The sequence below is a fragment of the Salmo trutta genome, chromosome 28 (genome assembly GCF_901001165.1).
Source record: "Salmo trutta chromosome 28, fSalTru1.1, whole genome shotgun sequence".
NCBI lineage: Eukaryota > Metazoa > Chordata > Actinopteri > Salmoniformes > Salmonidae > Salmo > Salmo trutta.
Genome location: NC_042984.1, coordinates 41,441,339 through 41,460,110, shown reverse-complemented (window position 1 = coordinate 41,460,110; position 18,772 = coordinate 41,441,339). Strand labels below are relative to the sequence as shown.

At 47.9% G+C, this 18,772-nt stretch overlaps 1 protein-coding gene across 4 annotated transcripts in view; it reads right to left on the bottom strand.

Annotated features, from left to right (window-relative positions):
* Positions 1-6,533: 6,533 nt before the first annotated feature.
* Positions 6,534-18,772, bottom strand: part of LOC115166258 (protein SOGA1-like) — a 77,406-nt gene continuing 65,167 nt past the window's right edge. For all 4 annotated transcript variants that reach the window (XM_029720091.1, XM_029720095.1, XM_029720094.1 and 1 more), the window contains exons 10-14: positions 18,461-18,628; positions 9,726-9,980; positions 8,723-8,796; positions 7,024-8,638; positions 6,534-6,807 (exon numbers count right to left, since the gene is read on the bottom strand). In XM_029720091.1, the coding sequence (XP_029575951.1) occupies positions 6,655-6,807; positions 7,024-8,638; positions 8,723-8,796; positions 9,726-9,980; positions 18,461-18,628 (2,265 nt within the window). In that variant the 3' untranslated portion in view covers positions 6,534-6,654. The remainder of the gene's footprint in view (positions 6,808-7,023; positions 8,639-8,722; positions 8,797-9,725; positions 9,981-18,460; positions 18,629-18,772) is intronic.

Here is an 18,772-nt window from a genome sequence, read left to right as displayed (position 1 = left end):
CACTTGTAACATTGTGTGGTGATTTCAGAGGTGGCACTACAGGTGGTGGAGGAAAATAGTCTTCCTGGGGCCCAGAGTTTTTCCTGATCTGGTATTAGCCAAGGTGAATTCCTTACCCTAGGTGTAGGGTATGACATAGTAATAAATCAGATATTAAACACAGTTTTATATGGGCTAAGATGGGACCAGATTCTTTTTCTAATCAGGTCATATGGTTTTAAATCTCCTGGCACTAGGGAGGATGAAAACATTAAAAACCCCTTACACAGACAAAGAGACAACAACTGCGATTAGGCAATAAAACTGACAGGGCTGAGCTCGCTGTATGCAGGGTTGCATTGTGTAGGCCAGGGGTGTCAAATTCATTCCGTGGAGGGCCTAATGTCTGCAGGTTTTATCATTGGTAGATTCTCATATATTAAAATAGCATATGTATGCTATTTTAATATATGAGAATTAACCAATGATATCAGGCCACACCCGGCCATGATTACAGACACCTGTGTGTCTTTTGACACTATATAAATGAGTCATCCCGCAGTGTTGGTCATTATACCCTGATGAAGACAGCTTGTCTGTCCAAACGTTGGACATTAATATTTTTGCATCTGAGCTCCTAGAGCGTGCGGCTCTCCTTTATATTTGAATTGATTAAAAATGAAACCTGGTGTGTTGTAATGTTGTAAGTAAAGCATACTGTACTTTTATATTCGTATGAGAGGGTAAATCATCATTTTTGTTAAGCTAATGCAACTTGATGAAGACATGCTGTTAGCAACTCTGTGCTTTTGTCTTGAAGCTAAAATGTATTGAGTGTAGCCTACAGACAAGAAAATAAACCCTTTGTCTGACCATGCTTGTAAATTGTTGCATTATTCAAGAGTGTAATATGGTTTGGTTGAATTATTCAATAGTGTAATATGTTTTAGAAGAAACGCTTGTCATTGTTGAATAGTTTGTGCTTACTGGCTAGTGGCTACTGTGATTTTTACTATCAATTTGAGCTGAGGATCAAGAATGCCTCGTAGAAATCACTTTCGCCACTGCGCTCTTCAGGTTCTCCTTCATATCTCATAGTGAGAATAGGGTCCTAGCTGTTATTGGCAGAGATTTATTTTCTTTCTTATTCATCTACTAACCATTTTACCGCCTGGTGATGTCACCCGGCGGGCCAAAACGTAATCCCATCAAAACAGGCTGAATTGTCCGTCTTTCTTTTCAAATGGCTCTTACACTAAAATGGCATTATCATCATTTTCTAAATGTCACAGCATTATTCCAACCTCATAGTGTGGAAGTGTATATAAAACACAGGAAATCACATTTTTGAATGCACTGAGCCTTTAACTACTGTAAAGTGGTTGACACATGTCCTGGACTGGTGAGGTAAGCGTGTGTGTGTGTGTGCGCTCGTGTTTGCGTGCTCCCATGTGTGCATGTGTGTGTGTTTGTTTGCGAGCACGCATGTGTCTGCATGTGCACGGCGAGGGCGGCGCCAGGTCCGTTGGAATGCACCCAAGTGTGAAATGAAATGCATTATGGGCCTGCCAGGCAGCTTGGTGCTGTGGGAGGAGTCCCTCTGGCAACACTCGGGGCAGACTTCCCACTTTTTTTCACTCCCTCTCTTTATACATCTTTTATTATATAGTTAAATAGTACTTTTTCTTCTCTCCTATCCAATCCCCCTCTGCTTTCTCTCGCTGGTATCTGTGTCTCACTTTACTTTGGTGAATTTGAAGATGATTTGAAAGGTGACAGTCTCTTCATGACTGGGGATGCTTCACTGACCAAAATTAAAGTCTAAAGTTAAACATTAGATAATAATGGACTCTTCTATTTTTGTGAGTGATTCATCTCATAGGGTATATTTGTGTTACATTTTTTAACTCCCTTGACAAGTTCTAAATATAAAGACGTATAAACATCTAACTTGTGTTACATAAGATGTGAACCCAGTCCCCTAGGACACCTAATGGTCATGAACTGTGTAGCCATTTTAAAAGAGCTGCTCCGTTACATAATGACACCATGATTTACTTCACCCTCTGGTGATAGTGTCACCTCTACCCAAACAGGAAGTCTTGCTTTGTTTTTAAATGTCGCTGTGGTGAGGTCATTTCCTGTCTGTCCACCAGCCAGTCGGCCGGCCGGCGACATTCAAACCCACACTTGTTTTGTTTTAAAAGGAAGACAGGCGGAGAGAAAAAAAAGATTCAACTCAACTCAAATCCCAGATGTTTCCAAGAACGTGTAGCCAACAGGATCATGCACCGCCCCTCTAACCACTCCCCCTTCCCCCAAAACCCCCATAACCCCCGAACATCAGTTACCCTCTGATGACATCACAGTCAAGTGTAAGTAATCAGAGGACACAGAGCAGCCTGTGTGAGACAGACACAGTGGCGGCCACAGGCGGACTCTCGTGTCTATTTTAGTACATTAGAACGCTTGAGGACACAAACAACAAGACGCTACTGTATGTGATGGACACACAGCCGAGAACCATGTTGCATATTTACTGCAGAAAACCTCTATCTCTTTCTCGCTTTCTCCCTCAGCAATTTCTCTCTCCTCTCTCACTCCTCAATGTATTCCCACTTCTACCTTCTCCTCCTCCGGCTTCTCTCCCTCCCCTCTTCTCTCTCTCCCGCCTCTCTTTCTCTCTGCCTTCCCGGTGTTTTATCATTTCTCTCTGCAGCTGCCCAGTCAGCTCAGAGAGTGCGTACAGGGACAGCTGGGCTGCAGAGAAAGACAGAGTGAAAGTAGGTAAGAAAGAGAGAGAGAGAGGGGAAGAGAGAAAAGACACAGAGAGAGAGAGACCGCAATTTCTCTCTCTCACAAATACCAAACCCACAACCAATATATTGTAGTGTTATTTCAAGAATAATATAACAAAAAAATATATATATAATGATTCTTTCAAACAAACATTTATTTGTGGACTATATGACAAACAGGAGGCAATGAGATCTCAGCTGAACGGGCTACATAGTTGGAACCCCCCGTACCCCAAAACCCCCTAAAAATCCACTCAGAATCACTTTTCATTTATTTTTCTCTTCCTTTCATTTCCTTTTTCAAAACGAGTATGTACAAACAAATGTTCAAGTGTCTCTAGAAAGGGAGAGCGCTACATACTTCAACAGTCAGCTCAGCGCTACTGTAGACATTCAGCTTTATTCTCTACGCGAGGATAGAAAGAGTACAAATTATACCTCAATGTATTCTTTTCAAGTTACAATACACGTGATTCTTTTTTTAATTTTTTTTCGTTTTCAGTCATTGCGTTCTTCTTTTACCAAGAGTCAATGTATTAAAAAGAAAGAAAATATATCAAGCGAATATACAGGCAATCTTTCAGTAATAATTTAGCTAATATTATTAACAGCATAAGCTAAGAATTCATGTACATATTGCTAGGCATTGTGACGTGACAGTGGACAGTGTGGATGGGGAGGTGACATTCAGTTTGCTTTAGGACAGATGAACAATGACAAAGGTATGGTACAGTGGCATTGCCCTCTCATGCCTAGCAGTACCGCTCTCCAATTGGACTGTTGCTTTAGAATGTACCAAGGCTCTCTCCTATCATTGGCTACCTGCCGTGTGACCAGCTACTGTTACCTGAGGGGGAGGAGCCTGACATACGAGCCTGCCAGACAGGTAGAAAGGCTATATTAGACCGAAACAACTTCAAAAACACAAGAGGAAAGACCTTTACTGTAAACATAAAATCCTGAAGTGTATTAAGAAGAAGCATAGCATCATATTTTCAGTTCCCTTTAAATTGACATAATTCAGGACTTTACATTTCGATTCACTTCCATGTGCTCTGTTAATTGTTTTGGGAAAGGAGAAGAGCAAAGTGGTCTTTGATACTGTAAAACACTTTAGTATGTTTTGATGACAATGAGATGGCAGAGCCTTGCAGAGTAAGCCTATAACCCTGACACTAACCTGACTGTACACAGTCTGTATCTATCAGGACCAGGGGGACTTTAGGTAACTAGGCGAGCGCAGTTGTCAGAAGAGCTGCTGCTCACCAAGACAACTTTATTTTCCAAAGGCACTCTAGTGACCTTATTAATGACAACACAAAAAAAACATGGTGGGCCTCGGGCAGGTAGGTAGGTACTGCGTTTAGTTCTTCCAGGTCCTGTTTGTGAGGAGGGCAGGTAGGTAGGTACTGCGTTTAGTTCTTCCAGGTCCTGTTTGTGAGGAGGGCAGGGAGGTAGCAGAGGACGGGTTTGGCAGCAGCGTCTATCAAAGGCAGGAGGAACCAGACCAGTTAGTCTGTCTGTGTGGACTGGAATCATGCTCGTCAGTGGTTGGATGGCTGGGCCTGGGAAAGACTGTGGGTCTGAACCACAAGGTCATTTAAAGACTTAATACTAAAGCCTTCTACTATAATGCCCTGTTCTTAGAACCAGAAGAGCAACACAAACAAAAGAGCATGTTAACTTAGCTTCTGGAGAGAAAGGGGGGGGGGAGTGGTGAGAGAGAGCAAGAAAGAGTTAGAGAGCAAGAAAGAGGGGGTAGAGCGAGAGAGGTGTGGAAGAGAGAGAGAGAGGGGGGGAAGACAGAACGAGAGAGAGCGAGAGAGAGGGGAAGAGAGAGAGAGAGCGAGAGAGAGAGAGAGGGGGGAAGAGAGAGAATGAGAGAGAGCGAGATGGGGTGGGGGTGGGGGGTTATGTGCGTGTTACACATTCATTGAGGCTCTCGGGGGTAGTGGCCAAATCAGTGTTTTTATGACAGTGACATGCTCATCTTTAAGGCACCTGCCAGGGACTGACTCCTAACCAATAGCCATTTATATAGAATACTGTGTGCCACTGCCAATTTGGCAAAAACTGAGCCTTTTCTCTTACCTAAAAGCCTTGTAAAAAGCTCTTTTTAAAATTAGGGAAGAATCTGCACTATTAGTTAAGCACCATTGCAATCCGAGAGAAAAAACAAACAGATATAAACATTTATATATATATATATGAAAAAAATACAAATAATTTACTTCTCTGAAAAAAGTTCCTTGGTATCAAAAGAACGTAAACCATTCGCTCTCTCTCCGCGTGCTTTTAAGAGTTGGTGACGACTTGTTACTTCTGAATGACGTGTACATAAGATTATACTGTGTATCCACCTTGTGTCTAAAATAATTATAAGAACAACAATCTGGGGTTCTAGTTGTTAAATGCCGTTTGGTGCGAGCTGACCTAGTCTAAACAGGCACTTCAAAGTCAACACTACAACAGTCACCATAGTAACAGGCTGACTGACAGCTACCAGACCTTAAAGGGACACTCCAAAATGGAAGGAATCAATCAAATATAACTAGACAATTTCTCAGTCTCTCTCGTCTCGGATTTCATTTCAAGGTACAAATACCCCTCTTCACAGCCAAGGCTTTTGTCGTCCCCCCCCCATTTTAAAAATAATATTGTTTTTTCATGAAACATATTAGACAAACGATCTGAAGAATTGAGTGATGAGAAAGTGACGAGCTAACCTTCTGTAGAGGACGTTGTTACACAGAGCAGGAGGAAAGAGGTCAGGAACACACCGACAGTCAATGAAAGAGAAACACACACACAATTTAACAGATTGTGCGTGTGTCATTGGAATTGTAACTTAACAAAGGAATGCATTTTGTCTCAAAATGGGACAAGGAGTTTGGGGTTTTTTTCCTGGCAGGGAGTTATCTTTACAGCTGGGTTTACATTGAGTATAGTTCCTCCTATACTCATACAGCCTACAGTACAGTACACACCCCTCATAGTCCTAACCACCATATTATCATTGTGTGCCAACAGCAGGCGGATGACAAACCTTCAAACAACCTTTAGAAAACATAGGATCATATCATACGTGGCATATCATAACAACGTCAATGTCCTAACCCTACATCGGATTCAAGTCTTTTGGAAAAACATCAGGCAGTTGTCGTAAAAAAAAACAAAAATGAAGGAACGTTGAACGTTTTTTGATGGTTGACAATGGCAAGAGGTGGTAATTCAATAGTCCAGGATGTTTTCCCCTGTGCAATTCCGGGTAAAGTAGAGTGCTGAGGGTTCTGACATGATAGAAATCCCCACACTGTCCAAAATGGCACCCTATTCCCTAAATACTGCACTATATAGGGAGTAGTGTGTGAAGTGGGGTTGTCCTGCTGGTAGTTGATATTGGATATGGTGGTCAGAGAGGAATCCTAGGAGATTGTGGTCTTCCTTTGTCCTTGGCATTAGAATGTTCTGCTTGGGTTTTAGTTCCAATTCTAGACATCTGTGTATGTGCGTGCACGTGTGTGACAGTGATTCTGTGTGGCAGTTTGTGGGGAATTGTGTGTATGTACATTATGCATGTGGCAGTGTGTTTGTGTGGCGGTTTGCAGGTGTATATATATGTATGTATGTATGTATGTATGTATGTATGTATGTATGTATGTATGTATGTATGTATGTATGTATGTATGTATGTATGTATGTATGTATGTATGTATGTATGTATGTATGTATGTATATATGTGTAGCCAAGATGCTTGTGTGTGTGTACGTTTTGTGACAGTACTGTAGCCTATGTGGCAGTGTGTTGGCGAGGCAGCATGCATGTTCGTGTGTGTGTGTGTGTGGCAGTGTGAGCTTCCGTGCTCTCTCTGATCCATCACTCATTGCTTGGATCCAATCTCTCCTCTGTTGCCGTTGGAGACTCCTGGGAGAGGTGGATGCAGAGGCCCGGTGAATGGCGTGTGGCCGAGCGGGAGGGCCGGACGAAGCAGGAAGTCAGAGCCTGGGAGGTGCAATCACACACTGCATCCTGGGACAGGAAGGAGACAGTAAATAGTTACGTTATAATCCAATCCAATGAAAGACGAAGCTGTTTAAATAATACGCTTGGATATGATGTCCTGTGTGTGTGGGGGTGTGTGTGCGTGCGCACGTTCATGTGTATACCCGTCTCTGCGTGAGTGTGTGTGTGTGCGCCTGTCTCTCTGTGCGTGAGTGCGCATGTGTATCTGTGTGTGGGACCTACCTCAATGCTAGAGCTCATGGTCAGGTCCCTGGCGGTGGGGTCCTTGGCGGTGGGGTCCCTGGCGGTGGGATCCCTGGCGGTGGGGTCCCTGGCGGTGGGGTCCCTGGTGGTGGGATCCCTGGCGGTGGGGTCCCTGGTGGTGGGGTCCCTGGCGGTGGCCCCAAGCTCCTCCCTGGGCATCTGTCTCATGAACCTCTTGTTGACGATCTTGGTGACACTGTCATTCCCCACCAGCGAGGCCCCGGAGAGGCACTCTGGCTTAGGCTCATCCATGGCCCCCACCTCCCTCTGCCCTCTCTCCCCTCCCCCAGGCATGGGCGTCCCGGTCCGACCGCATACATTCCTGAAGAATTCCTGGAAGGGACCGTATTTCTGGGCTCCGGTGTCAGGGCCAGGTCCAGAGGGCTTCCCTGCTGCCTGGCGGGCTGGGCTGACCCCCGGTTCACTCTTCCATAGTGACTCCATGCTGCCTGAGTGCTCCACCACACTGAACAGGCTTGACAGACCGTCGTTGAGGCCACTGAGCACGGGGCTGTCCCTGGTGGTGGTGGAGCGGGCCCAGGCCGAGCCACTGGAGGTCGAGGAGCGCTGGTGCAGGTTCCACAGGCTGCGATCCCGGGAGGAAGCCGAGGATGACCCCCCTCCGTCCAACTTGGAGGAGGAGGCGGAGATGCGGCGCTGAAGCTTGGGGGAGCCGTACTTGGGCGAGCAGCAGGGCCTGTCGATGCGGCTGTGCACCTTATCCAGGGACGAGGAGATGTGGCGTGAGCGGGCCGAGGCCAGTGAGGACGAGGGCCGGGGGGACCAGGAGGACTTGGTGTGGAGGCCCCCCATCCCCCGAGACCCGAGCCCGTCCGTCTGCAGTCCCACACTCACAAACTGGGCCGTCTGGGTGGAGCGGCTAGACACCCCCACCGTCTGGCTGCCCGCGTCCTTGCTGCACTTCCTCTCGACAGAGCTGGAGCGGATGGCCTGGCGCACGCAGTTGGTCATCTCCTTCATGTCGTCCGAGAGGTTGGCAGAGATCTCCAGGCCGTGGAAGGGCGCCACCCCCGCCCCACCGCTGCTATTCTCCAGAAGGTCCCTGTGCTGCTTGGACAGAGAGCTCAGCCACTGGTCGTAGGACGAAGAGGAGGAGGCAAAGGAGGAGGAGGAAGGCTGGCCCTCCGGGGCCCCAGCGTCTGACGGAGTTGAAGCCCGGGACAGGTGGCCTTGCTGGGCTTGAGGTGTGTCCCGCTTCTCCTTGGCCAGCCGGCTCTCCATACGGCGCATGGTAGGGGGGCTGTAGTAGATGCGGATGCCGGTCTTGTCGGGGGCCGTGTAGCTCCTCTGGATGCTCCCCAGGCCCAGGAAACTGCTGGGGGAGCTGGGGCAGTCCCACGTCTTGAAGGGGGCATTACCCTGCTCCATCATAGCCACCTCATTGGTCAGGTACTTCCAGTTCTTCCTGGATAAATCACCCAGGTCTGTGTGGGCTAGAAGGGGAGGGGCCTGGGTGTTGGGCTGGTCCTTCTCTCCCTCCTCATTGGTTGTCCCATTGACCTCCTGACCCGGAAGGAAAGGACAGGCCTCCAGCAGACCCTCCAACTCTGGCATGGACGGGATGGATTTGGTCCTGGGAGGAGAAAAATGACATCACTAAACATTTTTCATGATAACTGAAATGTCGATTTTTGTATACATTCAAAGCCAATGTTACCTTGGTAAATTGCTTCCATTTGTAACAGCGTCTGTTGCAGTTTCCCTTTCGGAGGTGGTTTTGTCGTGCAGAGACTGTAAGGGAGAGAAACAAGGAGAGGCTGTTAGGTTTTCTAGGTAGTGTTTAATGGAGGACATGATGAGGATGTGGGCATCATGAAGGAGATACAGTATCTCTCCCTGACAGAGGGCTCGCTGTCCATGTAGTGACGCTGACTCAGGACCGTTCAGCTCACACACACACTAAACCATTTCCTCTCAGAGGGGAGGGAGGAAAGAGGAGAGGGGGAAGGAGAGAGGAGAGGAGGGGAGAGAGGAAGGAAGAAGAGGGTTCATTGGAATCCTACAGTACATGACTGCTGTCTACTTCATGAAGGAAAGGAAACAACTTGTTTTTTTTAAACAGGTTTTCTTTTCAGGGCATTTTGAAGCACAGCAAACAGAAGCAACAGTAGTGCTGCGACAGATTGGAGAAAATAGTAGAGAGAGAAGTAGGCGTCTGTCTGAAATAATGACATGTCCTCTTGTGTGCTTGGCCTCAGTGCTACGTTTCCTGCCACAAGAGAGAGAGAGAGAGAGAGAGAGAGAGAGAGAGACCTATTTTCCAAGACCAGCCAGTCAGTTTGGGATAGACTGGATGACAGCCAGGCAGACACAGGTAATGAGGCTGGGCTGGTAGTAGGGCCAGTCAGACTATACTGTGCACACACACACACACACACACAAGCCTCTAGTGAGGTTAGACCGCACAGCAGACACACTCCTGTAATGCATACAAGCCCACAATTTCCTACCCGTGACAACCTCCCATTCCACCCCATCAAAATACCACCCCGAGGAAGGAAAATGAGGATAGTCATTAGATGTCACAAGGATAGCCAGTGTCACTCTCAATACCCATGGCTAAGTGTCACTCAATATACATGGCTAAGCCAGACTACTAGACTATGCTAGAATAGAACAGAGTAGAGTAGAAGCTCTGAGGTGCAAAGAAATGGAGTTACCATCTTGTTCTGTAGCCTCTGCTCCCACAGGCCTCTCTCCTGACTGAAGTGTTCCAGGAGCTCCAGCTTCTCACGGCTCCAGTTCCTCTCTCCCATCTGCAGCTGCTTGGTCAGGTCCATGACTGCGGCGTACGAGTCGGCCAGGAGGTGCGGGTACTCCTCACACTCCCTCTTCAGGGCCATCTTCAGGTCGGGAGGTCCTTGGAGGTCCTTCTCTCCCCCGGCCAGCACAGCTTGGCCCAACTTGCTCTCCAGCTGGAAGGGGGTGACAGAGAGAGTGGACTGGGTGAGGTTAATGAACATGACGAATTATGAGAGATGTAGTGCGATTGGTGCACAAGTTCTTGTTCAATGCATTTCTGAACAGCTGATGAAATACCCAATTGCAGAAAAACTTCCTGAATCCCACTCTCTCTCACTGATTTACACAATTTTTCTTTCTTCCTGTCTTGTCTCTGAGAACAACTGTTAGTATGTATCTGAATTAGTGATGTGAGGGTTGAGGGTCGTGACATTATGTGGATGAAGGGCGTTGGGTGGCGGGCGGGTTGACTAAAGAGAAGACAATGCATAAAGAAATCTACAGTGAGGGAAAAAGTATTTGATCCCCTGCTGATTTTGTACGTTTGCCCACTGACAAAGAAATGATCAGTCTATAATTTTAATGGTAGGTTTATTTGAACAGTGAGAGACAGAATAACAACAAAAAAATCCAGAAAAACGCATGTCAACATTTTTATAAATTGATTTGCATTTTAATGAGGGAAATAGGTATTTGACCCCTCTGCAAAACATGACTTACTTGGTGGCAAAACCCTCGTTGGCAATCACAGAGGTCAGACGTTTCTTGTAGTTGGCCACCAGGTTTGCACACATCTCAGGAGGGATTTTGTCCCACTCCTCTTTGCAGATCTTCTCCAAGTCATTAAGGTTTCGAGGCTGACGTTTGGCAACTCGAACCTTCAGCTCCCTCCACAGATTTTCTATGGGCTTAAGGTCTGGAGACTGGCTAGGCCACTCCTTGACCTTAATGTGCTTCTTCTTGAGCCACTCCTTTGTTGCCTTGGCCGTGTGTTTTGGGTCATTGTCATGCTGGAATACCCATCCACGACCCATTTTCAATGCCCTGGCTGAGGGAAGGAGGTTCTCACCCAAGATTTGACGGTACATGGCCCCGTCCATCGTCCCTTTGATGCGGTGAAGTTGTCCTGTCCCCTTAGCAGAAAAACACCCCCAAAGCATAATGTTTCCACCTCCATGTTTGACAGTGGGGATGGTGTTCTTGGGGTCATAGGCAGCATTCCTCCGCCTCCAAACACGGCGAGTTGAGTTGATGCCAAAGAGCTCCATTTTGGTCTCATCTGACCACAACACTTTCACCCAGTTGTCCTCTGAATCATTCAGATGTTCATTGGCAAACTTCAGACGGGCATGTATATGTGCTTTCTTGAGCAGGGGGACCTTGCGGGCGCTGCAGGATTTCAGTCCTTCACGGCGTAGTGTGTTACCAATTGTTTTCTTGGTGACTATAGTCCCAGCTGCCTTGAGAGCATTACATTTACATTTAAGTCATTTAGCAGACGCTCTTATCCAGAGCGACTTACAAATTGGTGCATTCACCTTAAGATATCCAGTGGAACAACCACTTTACAATAGTGCATCTAAATCTTTTAGGGGGGGGGGGGTAGAAGGATTACTTTATTCTATCCCAGGTATTCCTTAAAGAGGTGGGGTTTCAGGTGTCTCCGGAAGGTGGTGATTGACAAGATCCTCCCGTGTAGTTCTGGGCTGATTCCTCACCGTTCTCATGATCATTGCAACTCCACGAGGTGAGATCTTGCATGGAGCCCCAGGCCGAGGGAGATTGACAGTTCTATTGTGTTTCTTCCATTTGCGAATAATCGCACCAACTGTTGTCACCTTCTCACCAAGCTGCTTGGCGATGGTCTTGTAGCCCATTCCAGCCTTGTGTAGGTCTACAATCTTGTCCCTGACATCCTTGGAGAGCTCTTTGGTCTTGGCCATGGTGGAGAGTTTGGAATCTGATTGATCGATTGCTTCTGTGGACAGGTGTCTTTTATACAGGTAACAAGCTGAGATTAGGAGCACTCCCTTTAAGAGTGTGCTCCTAATCTCAGCTCGTTACCTGTATAAAAGACACCTGGGAGCCAGAAATCTTTCTGATTGAGAGGGGGTCAAATACCCATTTCCCTCACTAAAATTAAAATAAATCGATAACATTTTTGACATGCGTTTTTCTGGATTTTTTTGTTGTTATTCTGTCTCTCACTTTTCAAATAAACCTACCATTAAAATGATAGACTGATCATGTCACGTCCTGACCAGTAAAGGGGTTATCTGTTCTTATAGTTTGGTCAGGACGTGGCAGGGGGTATTTGTTTTATGTGGTTCTGGGTGTGTTTGTGTATGTGTTCATGTAGAGGGGGTATTTGGTTTATATGGTTCGGGGTGGTTGTGTATGTAGAGGGGTATTTGATTTATTAGTCCAGGGTTTGGTTATTGTTCTATGTTAGTTTATTTCTATGTTCAGTCTAGTTGTTTGTATTTCTATGTTTAGCTAATTGGTGTTGGGGCCTTCAGTTGGAGGCAGCTGTCTATCGTTGCCTCTGATTGAAGGTCCTATAAATAGGAATGTGTTTGTCATGGGATTTTGTGGGAGATTGTTTCTTGTTTTGCTGTATGCCTGACGAGACTGTCTAGTTCGTTTGTTTTTTGTATACGTTGTTTGTGTTTTTCCTTCTTCACTAATAAAAAGAAGATGAGTATACATTTTCCCGCTGCGTTTTGGTCTACACCCTACGACACCCGTGACAGAATCTCCCACCAAACACGGACCAAGCAGCGGAGAAGGGAGCAGCAACAGATGGACTGTCGGGAGTCATGGACCTGGGAGGAGTTTAAAGCCGGAGTGGGCCCATGGAGGAAGGCAAAAGAGGACCGGGAATGTTACAGGGGAACACGGTTGGCGTTCAAACCGGAGAGGCAGCCCCAATAATTGTTTTGGGGGGGGGGCACACGGTTAGTTTGGCTGGGCAAGGATTAAGCCCCAAGCCAAATCCCCGTGCTTTTGTTAAGCAACCTTTGACTGGACAGGTCCCGTGCTTCGGGTTAATGTGTACTGTGGCGAGGCCAAGTATTTTCAGGCCGGTGTGCGCAGTGCCAGCGCCCCGCATTTGCCAGGGGGAATTGGGCACCCAGCCAGTACGGGCGGTGCCAGTCCTGCGCTCGAGACCGCCAGTGCGCCTCTACGGTCCAGTGTATCCTGCTCCTCGCACTAGCCCTGAGGTGCGTGTCTTCAGCCTGGCACATCCAGTACCAGCACCACGCACCAGGCTTCCAGTGCGTCAGCCCAGTCCAACTCGTCCTGTTCCTGCTCCTCGCACTAGCCCTGAGGTGCGTGTTTCCAGTCTGGCACATCCAGTACCAGCACCACGCACCAGGCCTCCAGTGCGTCAGCCCAGTCCAACTCGTCCTGTTCCTGCTCCTCGCACTAGCCCTAAGGTGCGTGTTTCCAGTCTGGCACATCCAGCACCACGCACCAGGCTTCCAGTGCGTCAGCCCAGTCCAACTCGTCCTGTTCCTGCTCCCCGCACTAGCCCTGAGGTGCATGTCCCCAGTCTGGTACCTCCACTACCAGCCCCACGCATCAGGCTTCCAGTGCGTCAGCCCAGTCCCGAGCTTCCGACGACAGTGCCCCGTCCAGAACTTCCGGCAACCGTGCCTCGTCCAGAACTTCCGGCAACGGTGCCTCGTCCAGAACTTCCGGCAACGGTGCCTCGTTCAGAGTGTCCGGCAATGGTGCCTCGTCCAGAGTGTCCGGCAATGGTGCCTCGTCCAGAGTGTCCGGAACCAGGAGAGACGGCCCACTGTCCGGAACCAGGAGAGACGGCCCACTGTCCGGAACCAGGAGAGACGGCCCACTGTCCGGAACCAGGAGAAACGGCCCACTGTCCGGAACCAGGAGAGACGGCCCACTGTCCGGAACCAGGAGAGACGGCCCACTGTCCGGAACCAGGAGAGACGGCCCACTGTCCGGAACCAAGAGAGACGGCCCACAGTCTGGAACCAAGAGAGACGGCCCACAGTCCGGAACCAAGAGAGTCGGCCCACAGTCCGGAGCTCCCAGAGTCGGCCCACAGTCCGGAGCTCCCAGAATCGCCCTACGGTCCGGAGCTCCCAGAATCGCCCTACAGTCTGTAGCTCCCAGAATCGCCCTACAGTCCGGAGCTCCCAGAATCGCCCTACAGTCCAGAGCTCCCAGAATCGCCCTACAGTCCGGAGCTCCCAGAATCGCCCTACAGTCCGGAGCTACCAGAATCGCCCTACAGTCTGTAGCTCCCAGAGGACAGTCCTGGGTCTGCAGTGAATGGCCTCAGGCAGAGGTATTTAGTGGGGGTGGATTGGTCAGGTAGGCCTGAGCCTGAGCCACCTCCACTGTAGGAGGTTTGGGGAGGAGGGGTGTAGCATGGGAGCCGTCGGTAACGGCAGCCACCCTCCCTTCCCTCCCTTTTGTAAGGGGTTTATTTTTTGTAGTTTTTTTTGTCAGGTGCATCCGGGGTATGCACCTTTAGGGGGGGGGGTACTGTCACGTCCTGACCAGTAAAGGGGTTATCTGTTCTTATAGTTTGGTCAGGATGTGGCAGGGGGTATTTGTTTTATGTGGTTCTGGGTGTGTTTGTGTATGTGTTCATGTAGAGGGGGTATTTGGTTTATATGGTTTGGGGTGGTTGTGTATGTAGAGGGGTATTTGATTTATTAGTCCAGGGTTTGGTTATTGTTCTATGTTAGAAATAATCTATGTTCAGTCTAGTCCTTTGTATTTCTATGTTTAGCTAATTGGTGTTGGGGCCTTCAGTTGGAGGCAGCTGTCTATCGTTGCCTCTGATTGAAGGGCCTATACATAGGAATGTGTTTGTCATGGGATTTTGTGGGAGATTGTTTCTTGTTTTGCTGTATGCCTGACGAGACTGTCTAGTTCGTTTGTTTTTTGTATACGTTGTTTGTGTTTTTCCTTCTTCACTAATAAAAAGAAGATGAGTATACCTTTTCCCGCTGCGTTTTGGTCTACACCCTACGACACCCGTGACAGATAATTTCTTTGTCAGTGGGCAAACGTACAAAATCAGCAGGGGATCAAATACTTTTTTCCCTCACTGTAAAACGTCAGCATCACTAATGTGAAGATCTAAACAGACTTTAATTGCTCTTTAGTATTTCTCCCTCTATAAAACCAGATACGGAGCAATGAGAAAGCCCTATGAAGAACAACAGCAGATGCTGTGTGTGTGTGTGTGACAATTTGAATAAGGCATCCCTTGTTTCTGAGGCGGAAGAGAAAACAGACAGAAAACCTGGAAACTCAGTCACATTAAAGAGACAACAGCTGAAGACGCCCCACTACGTTTCTCCCCTCGTCCTCTTTTCCTCCTCTCTCCACCTCTCCCTCCTCTCCCTCCTCTCCAATCCCCCCCATTAGAATGAATCAAGCAGTGCTTCAAGGAGGCGATTGCTCTTTATATTTTTTACTAGTCTGTCTCGTTTCTTTCTTGTATTAGAGCTCACAGCTTTCGGCGGAGGGAGCCCCATCAATCGCTATGGTAGGGACGACTGCAGGTTCCTGCCTTATATGGTGCTAATGGAGTCTGGGCGGCCTATTGGATGACTACGCCATTCGTCTCCGACGACGACGGAGCGTTGATCTCATGTGATGATGAATATCCCTAATGAGTTTTATTGGTGAGGCGTTGCGGGGCTGTGACTTAATGGTTGTCTGGAGGTTTATAGCACAAAGAAAGACATTTGCTTTGAATGCTCCCAATTCACCCCAGATTCCCCCCAAAAACCACTGTAGACAGACTTCCTTAGAGGGTTTTCTGTAGGCATCTGTAGGCATTAGGCCCTAAGCCTGGTTCCACAATGCAACAGCTGCCGGTTCCATGCCACGTTGCCAGGATGGCATCCTACTGATGTGGTTGGCAGAGCAGATCAGGGAGAGATTGGTCCAAGCTGTGCCATCCAGTTCTTGGGCACCAGACCAGTGGGTCTACCACAAGACAAGGGCACACTAACAGCATAGTTTATAGAGTGAAGGGGGCATTGTGTGTGTATGTGTGTGTGTGTGTGTGTGTGTGTGTGTGTGTGTGTGTGTGTGTGTGTGTGTGTGTGTGTGTGTGTGTGTGTGTGTGTGTGTGTGTGTGTGTGCGCATGACTCTCAGGGTGGGGCAGCAGATGAAGAATGAGTTTCTCCAAAGAGAAGAAAAGCAAAGTCACCTGTCAGCCCTTTCAGATGACAAATGATCCCAGACTGGGGAAAGAGAGCCAACACTTTCATTATGGCCATGATTCACACAGGTGACGCCATTTTAAAGTGATCCAACTGAATTACTACTCTGGCGTTTGGGTCTTCCGGTGAGTTCACAAACAGAACACAAAGGACGTTAATTAACCCAAGGCTACAGCATGTGACCCACTCCTGCAGTCCATGTAGGGCCTTATTTCATCAGGAAATATCAACGATGTCCCTCTCTCGGGGACACACAACACATTACTACTGCCATGGAGGAGAGAAACAAAAGCCTCTCCGGGGGATTCGTGAGGAGGGAGGGAGGATGGAGAAGATCTGGCCCGGCCCACTCCTCCATGGCTGTAAATTGTGACCCAGTTATGGTGTTGAGTGGCTGTGGTGGTGCCACCAGGACAGGGGATCCCATGGCACAGTGCTGCTCAGGGCAGGTGAACATTTAGCGGTGCCCTTTCAGAGCTGTGAAGGAGGGACCACAGAGGGAGGGAACAGTCTGACAGGACCAATGAACCATGCTTCAAACTGTCTACTGTTGTCACGACTTCCGCCAAAGTCGGCTCCCCTCCTTGTTCGGCGGTCGACGTCACCAGCCTTCTAGCCATCGCCGCTCCATTTTTCATTGTTCCATTTGTTTTGTCTTGTTCCCCACACACCTGGTTAACATTCCCTAATCATCTGCATATATATATTCCTCTGTTCCCCCCATGTCTTTGTGTGGGATTGTTTTGTTACGTGTTTTGTATTGACGCGCCTAGCTGGTTTTTCCCCGGGTACAATGTGTCAACCCGGAGTATGTTTAATTGTTAAACATTTTTGCTTATTTGTGACTTTGTCGTGCTTTGCACTTTTGCCTTTGGCTGGAGGTTTGTTGGACACTGCTGCGTCCGTCTGTTGTTTGCTTCTGCTGAATAAAGCCCCTGATCACAACTCTCTGCTCTCCTGCACCCGATGTCAACACCAGTAGCGCATACGCTGACAACTGTACTGTGGCCCTCCCTCTCCTTCTCAACCGCTCACAACCCCCCCACCCCCCTCTCTCCCTTCCTCTGTTTATTTCTCCCCCACTCTCTTCACGCTCTCTCTCTCATTATTACTCTTCATCTCTCCTCCTCCTAATTACTTTTTTATTTTTCTCCTTCCGTTCCCCCCCTGGTCTGATATTATATATTATCTTGCTGTAATGCAGTGGCCTGTCTCAAAGCATGTTAGTTTAAGTCATTGCGGAGGCTGCTGTTATGAGAACGTCTCAGGCTGGCAGTCGTCTGGATATTAAACTCATCTCTCACTGCCAAACACACACACACACACACACACACACACACACACACACACTGAACGGCGGTCCGAGGGCAAAGCAGACGGCCAGACGGAACCAGACAAATAGATTGGTACAAATCCACCACCTCAGGATATCAGCAGTTTCAAGCCATTCGTTACTATGAGCATTGGTGATGAAATGAATACCCAGTGACTGATTCATACTGATCTGTAACACAATTCTCCACAGCTCGGCAGCTTTCACCAGTGAGTAGATTGTAACAAATGGCAGGTCATCTCATCCTTCATGAATGGCAAACCTGATCTGTGTACAGCTTCGCGGTGTGCTCTCCTGCATGCTGAATGGATAGCTATAGTTCCACTATAAAACCTCACTTAAACGGCCGTACAAATCAATGGCTTTGCCCCAGACATCCAGGTAGCCAAAAGGAGAAACGATTGGGGCCAAGTAGCTATAGAATATCTGACTGATCAGGCATGAATCTACACTAAAGTAATGACTCCACCTCCAAGCAGAGAGAGATCGTAACCCTGGTGACTAGAGTCCTATTATCTGTCCTCTCTCTCCAGTAGTCTGTGTGATACCTGGCTGCTAAAAGGCCTGATGAATTACTGCCCTCCCAGGGGAGGCTTTACGCTAAGCCTAGATAATGGTCTGTAAGCTACATAATAACCTGGCTTCTAAAATAGCCCAATAACACCTGATGGTTAAGGGTTTTTAGATGGGTTTATGTCAACAAGCTGTACACTCTTAGAAAAAAAGGGTTCCAAAACGGTTCTTCGGCTGTCCCCGTAGGAGAACCCTTTTTGGTTCCAGGTAGAACCCACTGTGTTCCATTTATAACCTCTGTGGAAAGGGTTCTACGTGGAACCCAAAAGGGTTCTAACTGCAGCCAAAAAGTGTTCTTCAAAGGGTTCTCCTATGGGGACAGCCGAAGAACACTTTTAGGTTCTAGATAGCACCTTTTATTTCTAAGCGTGTAGGTTTAAAACTATGCAACAGAGCGTTTCTATAGAGTAGCTGACACAATACCATGTCAGCCACATTGAGTGCACCTACGAGGGTACAGTCACATTTCCATTTTAGTAATTATATTTGAATGCCAGTTACTTTCAGTAGGTGTTCTGGTCTTACCTGGGTGATGAGGATCTTGAGCTCTGTCCTCTCCACTTCCCAGGAGGCCTTGGCGCGGGCAAACTGCTGGGTGAGTTCCTGTGAGCCCTGGCGCTCATCTCGCAGCTCTCCGCTCAGATCCTGGAGCGCTCCCTTCAGGTCCGCCAGCGTGCTGCTCACGCCGCTCGTCTAGGCCACGGACAGGATAGACAATTAGGGAATGGCCTCGTCATAGAGATGAATATAATATTTACATTTAAAATGATTACTATCTGAGTAATACCTCGATATTATCTCTAACTATCTATCTCTCGTGGATCTCTATGCCACATT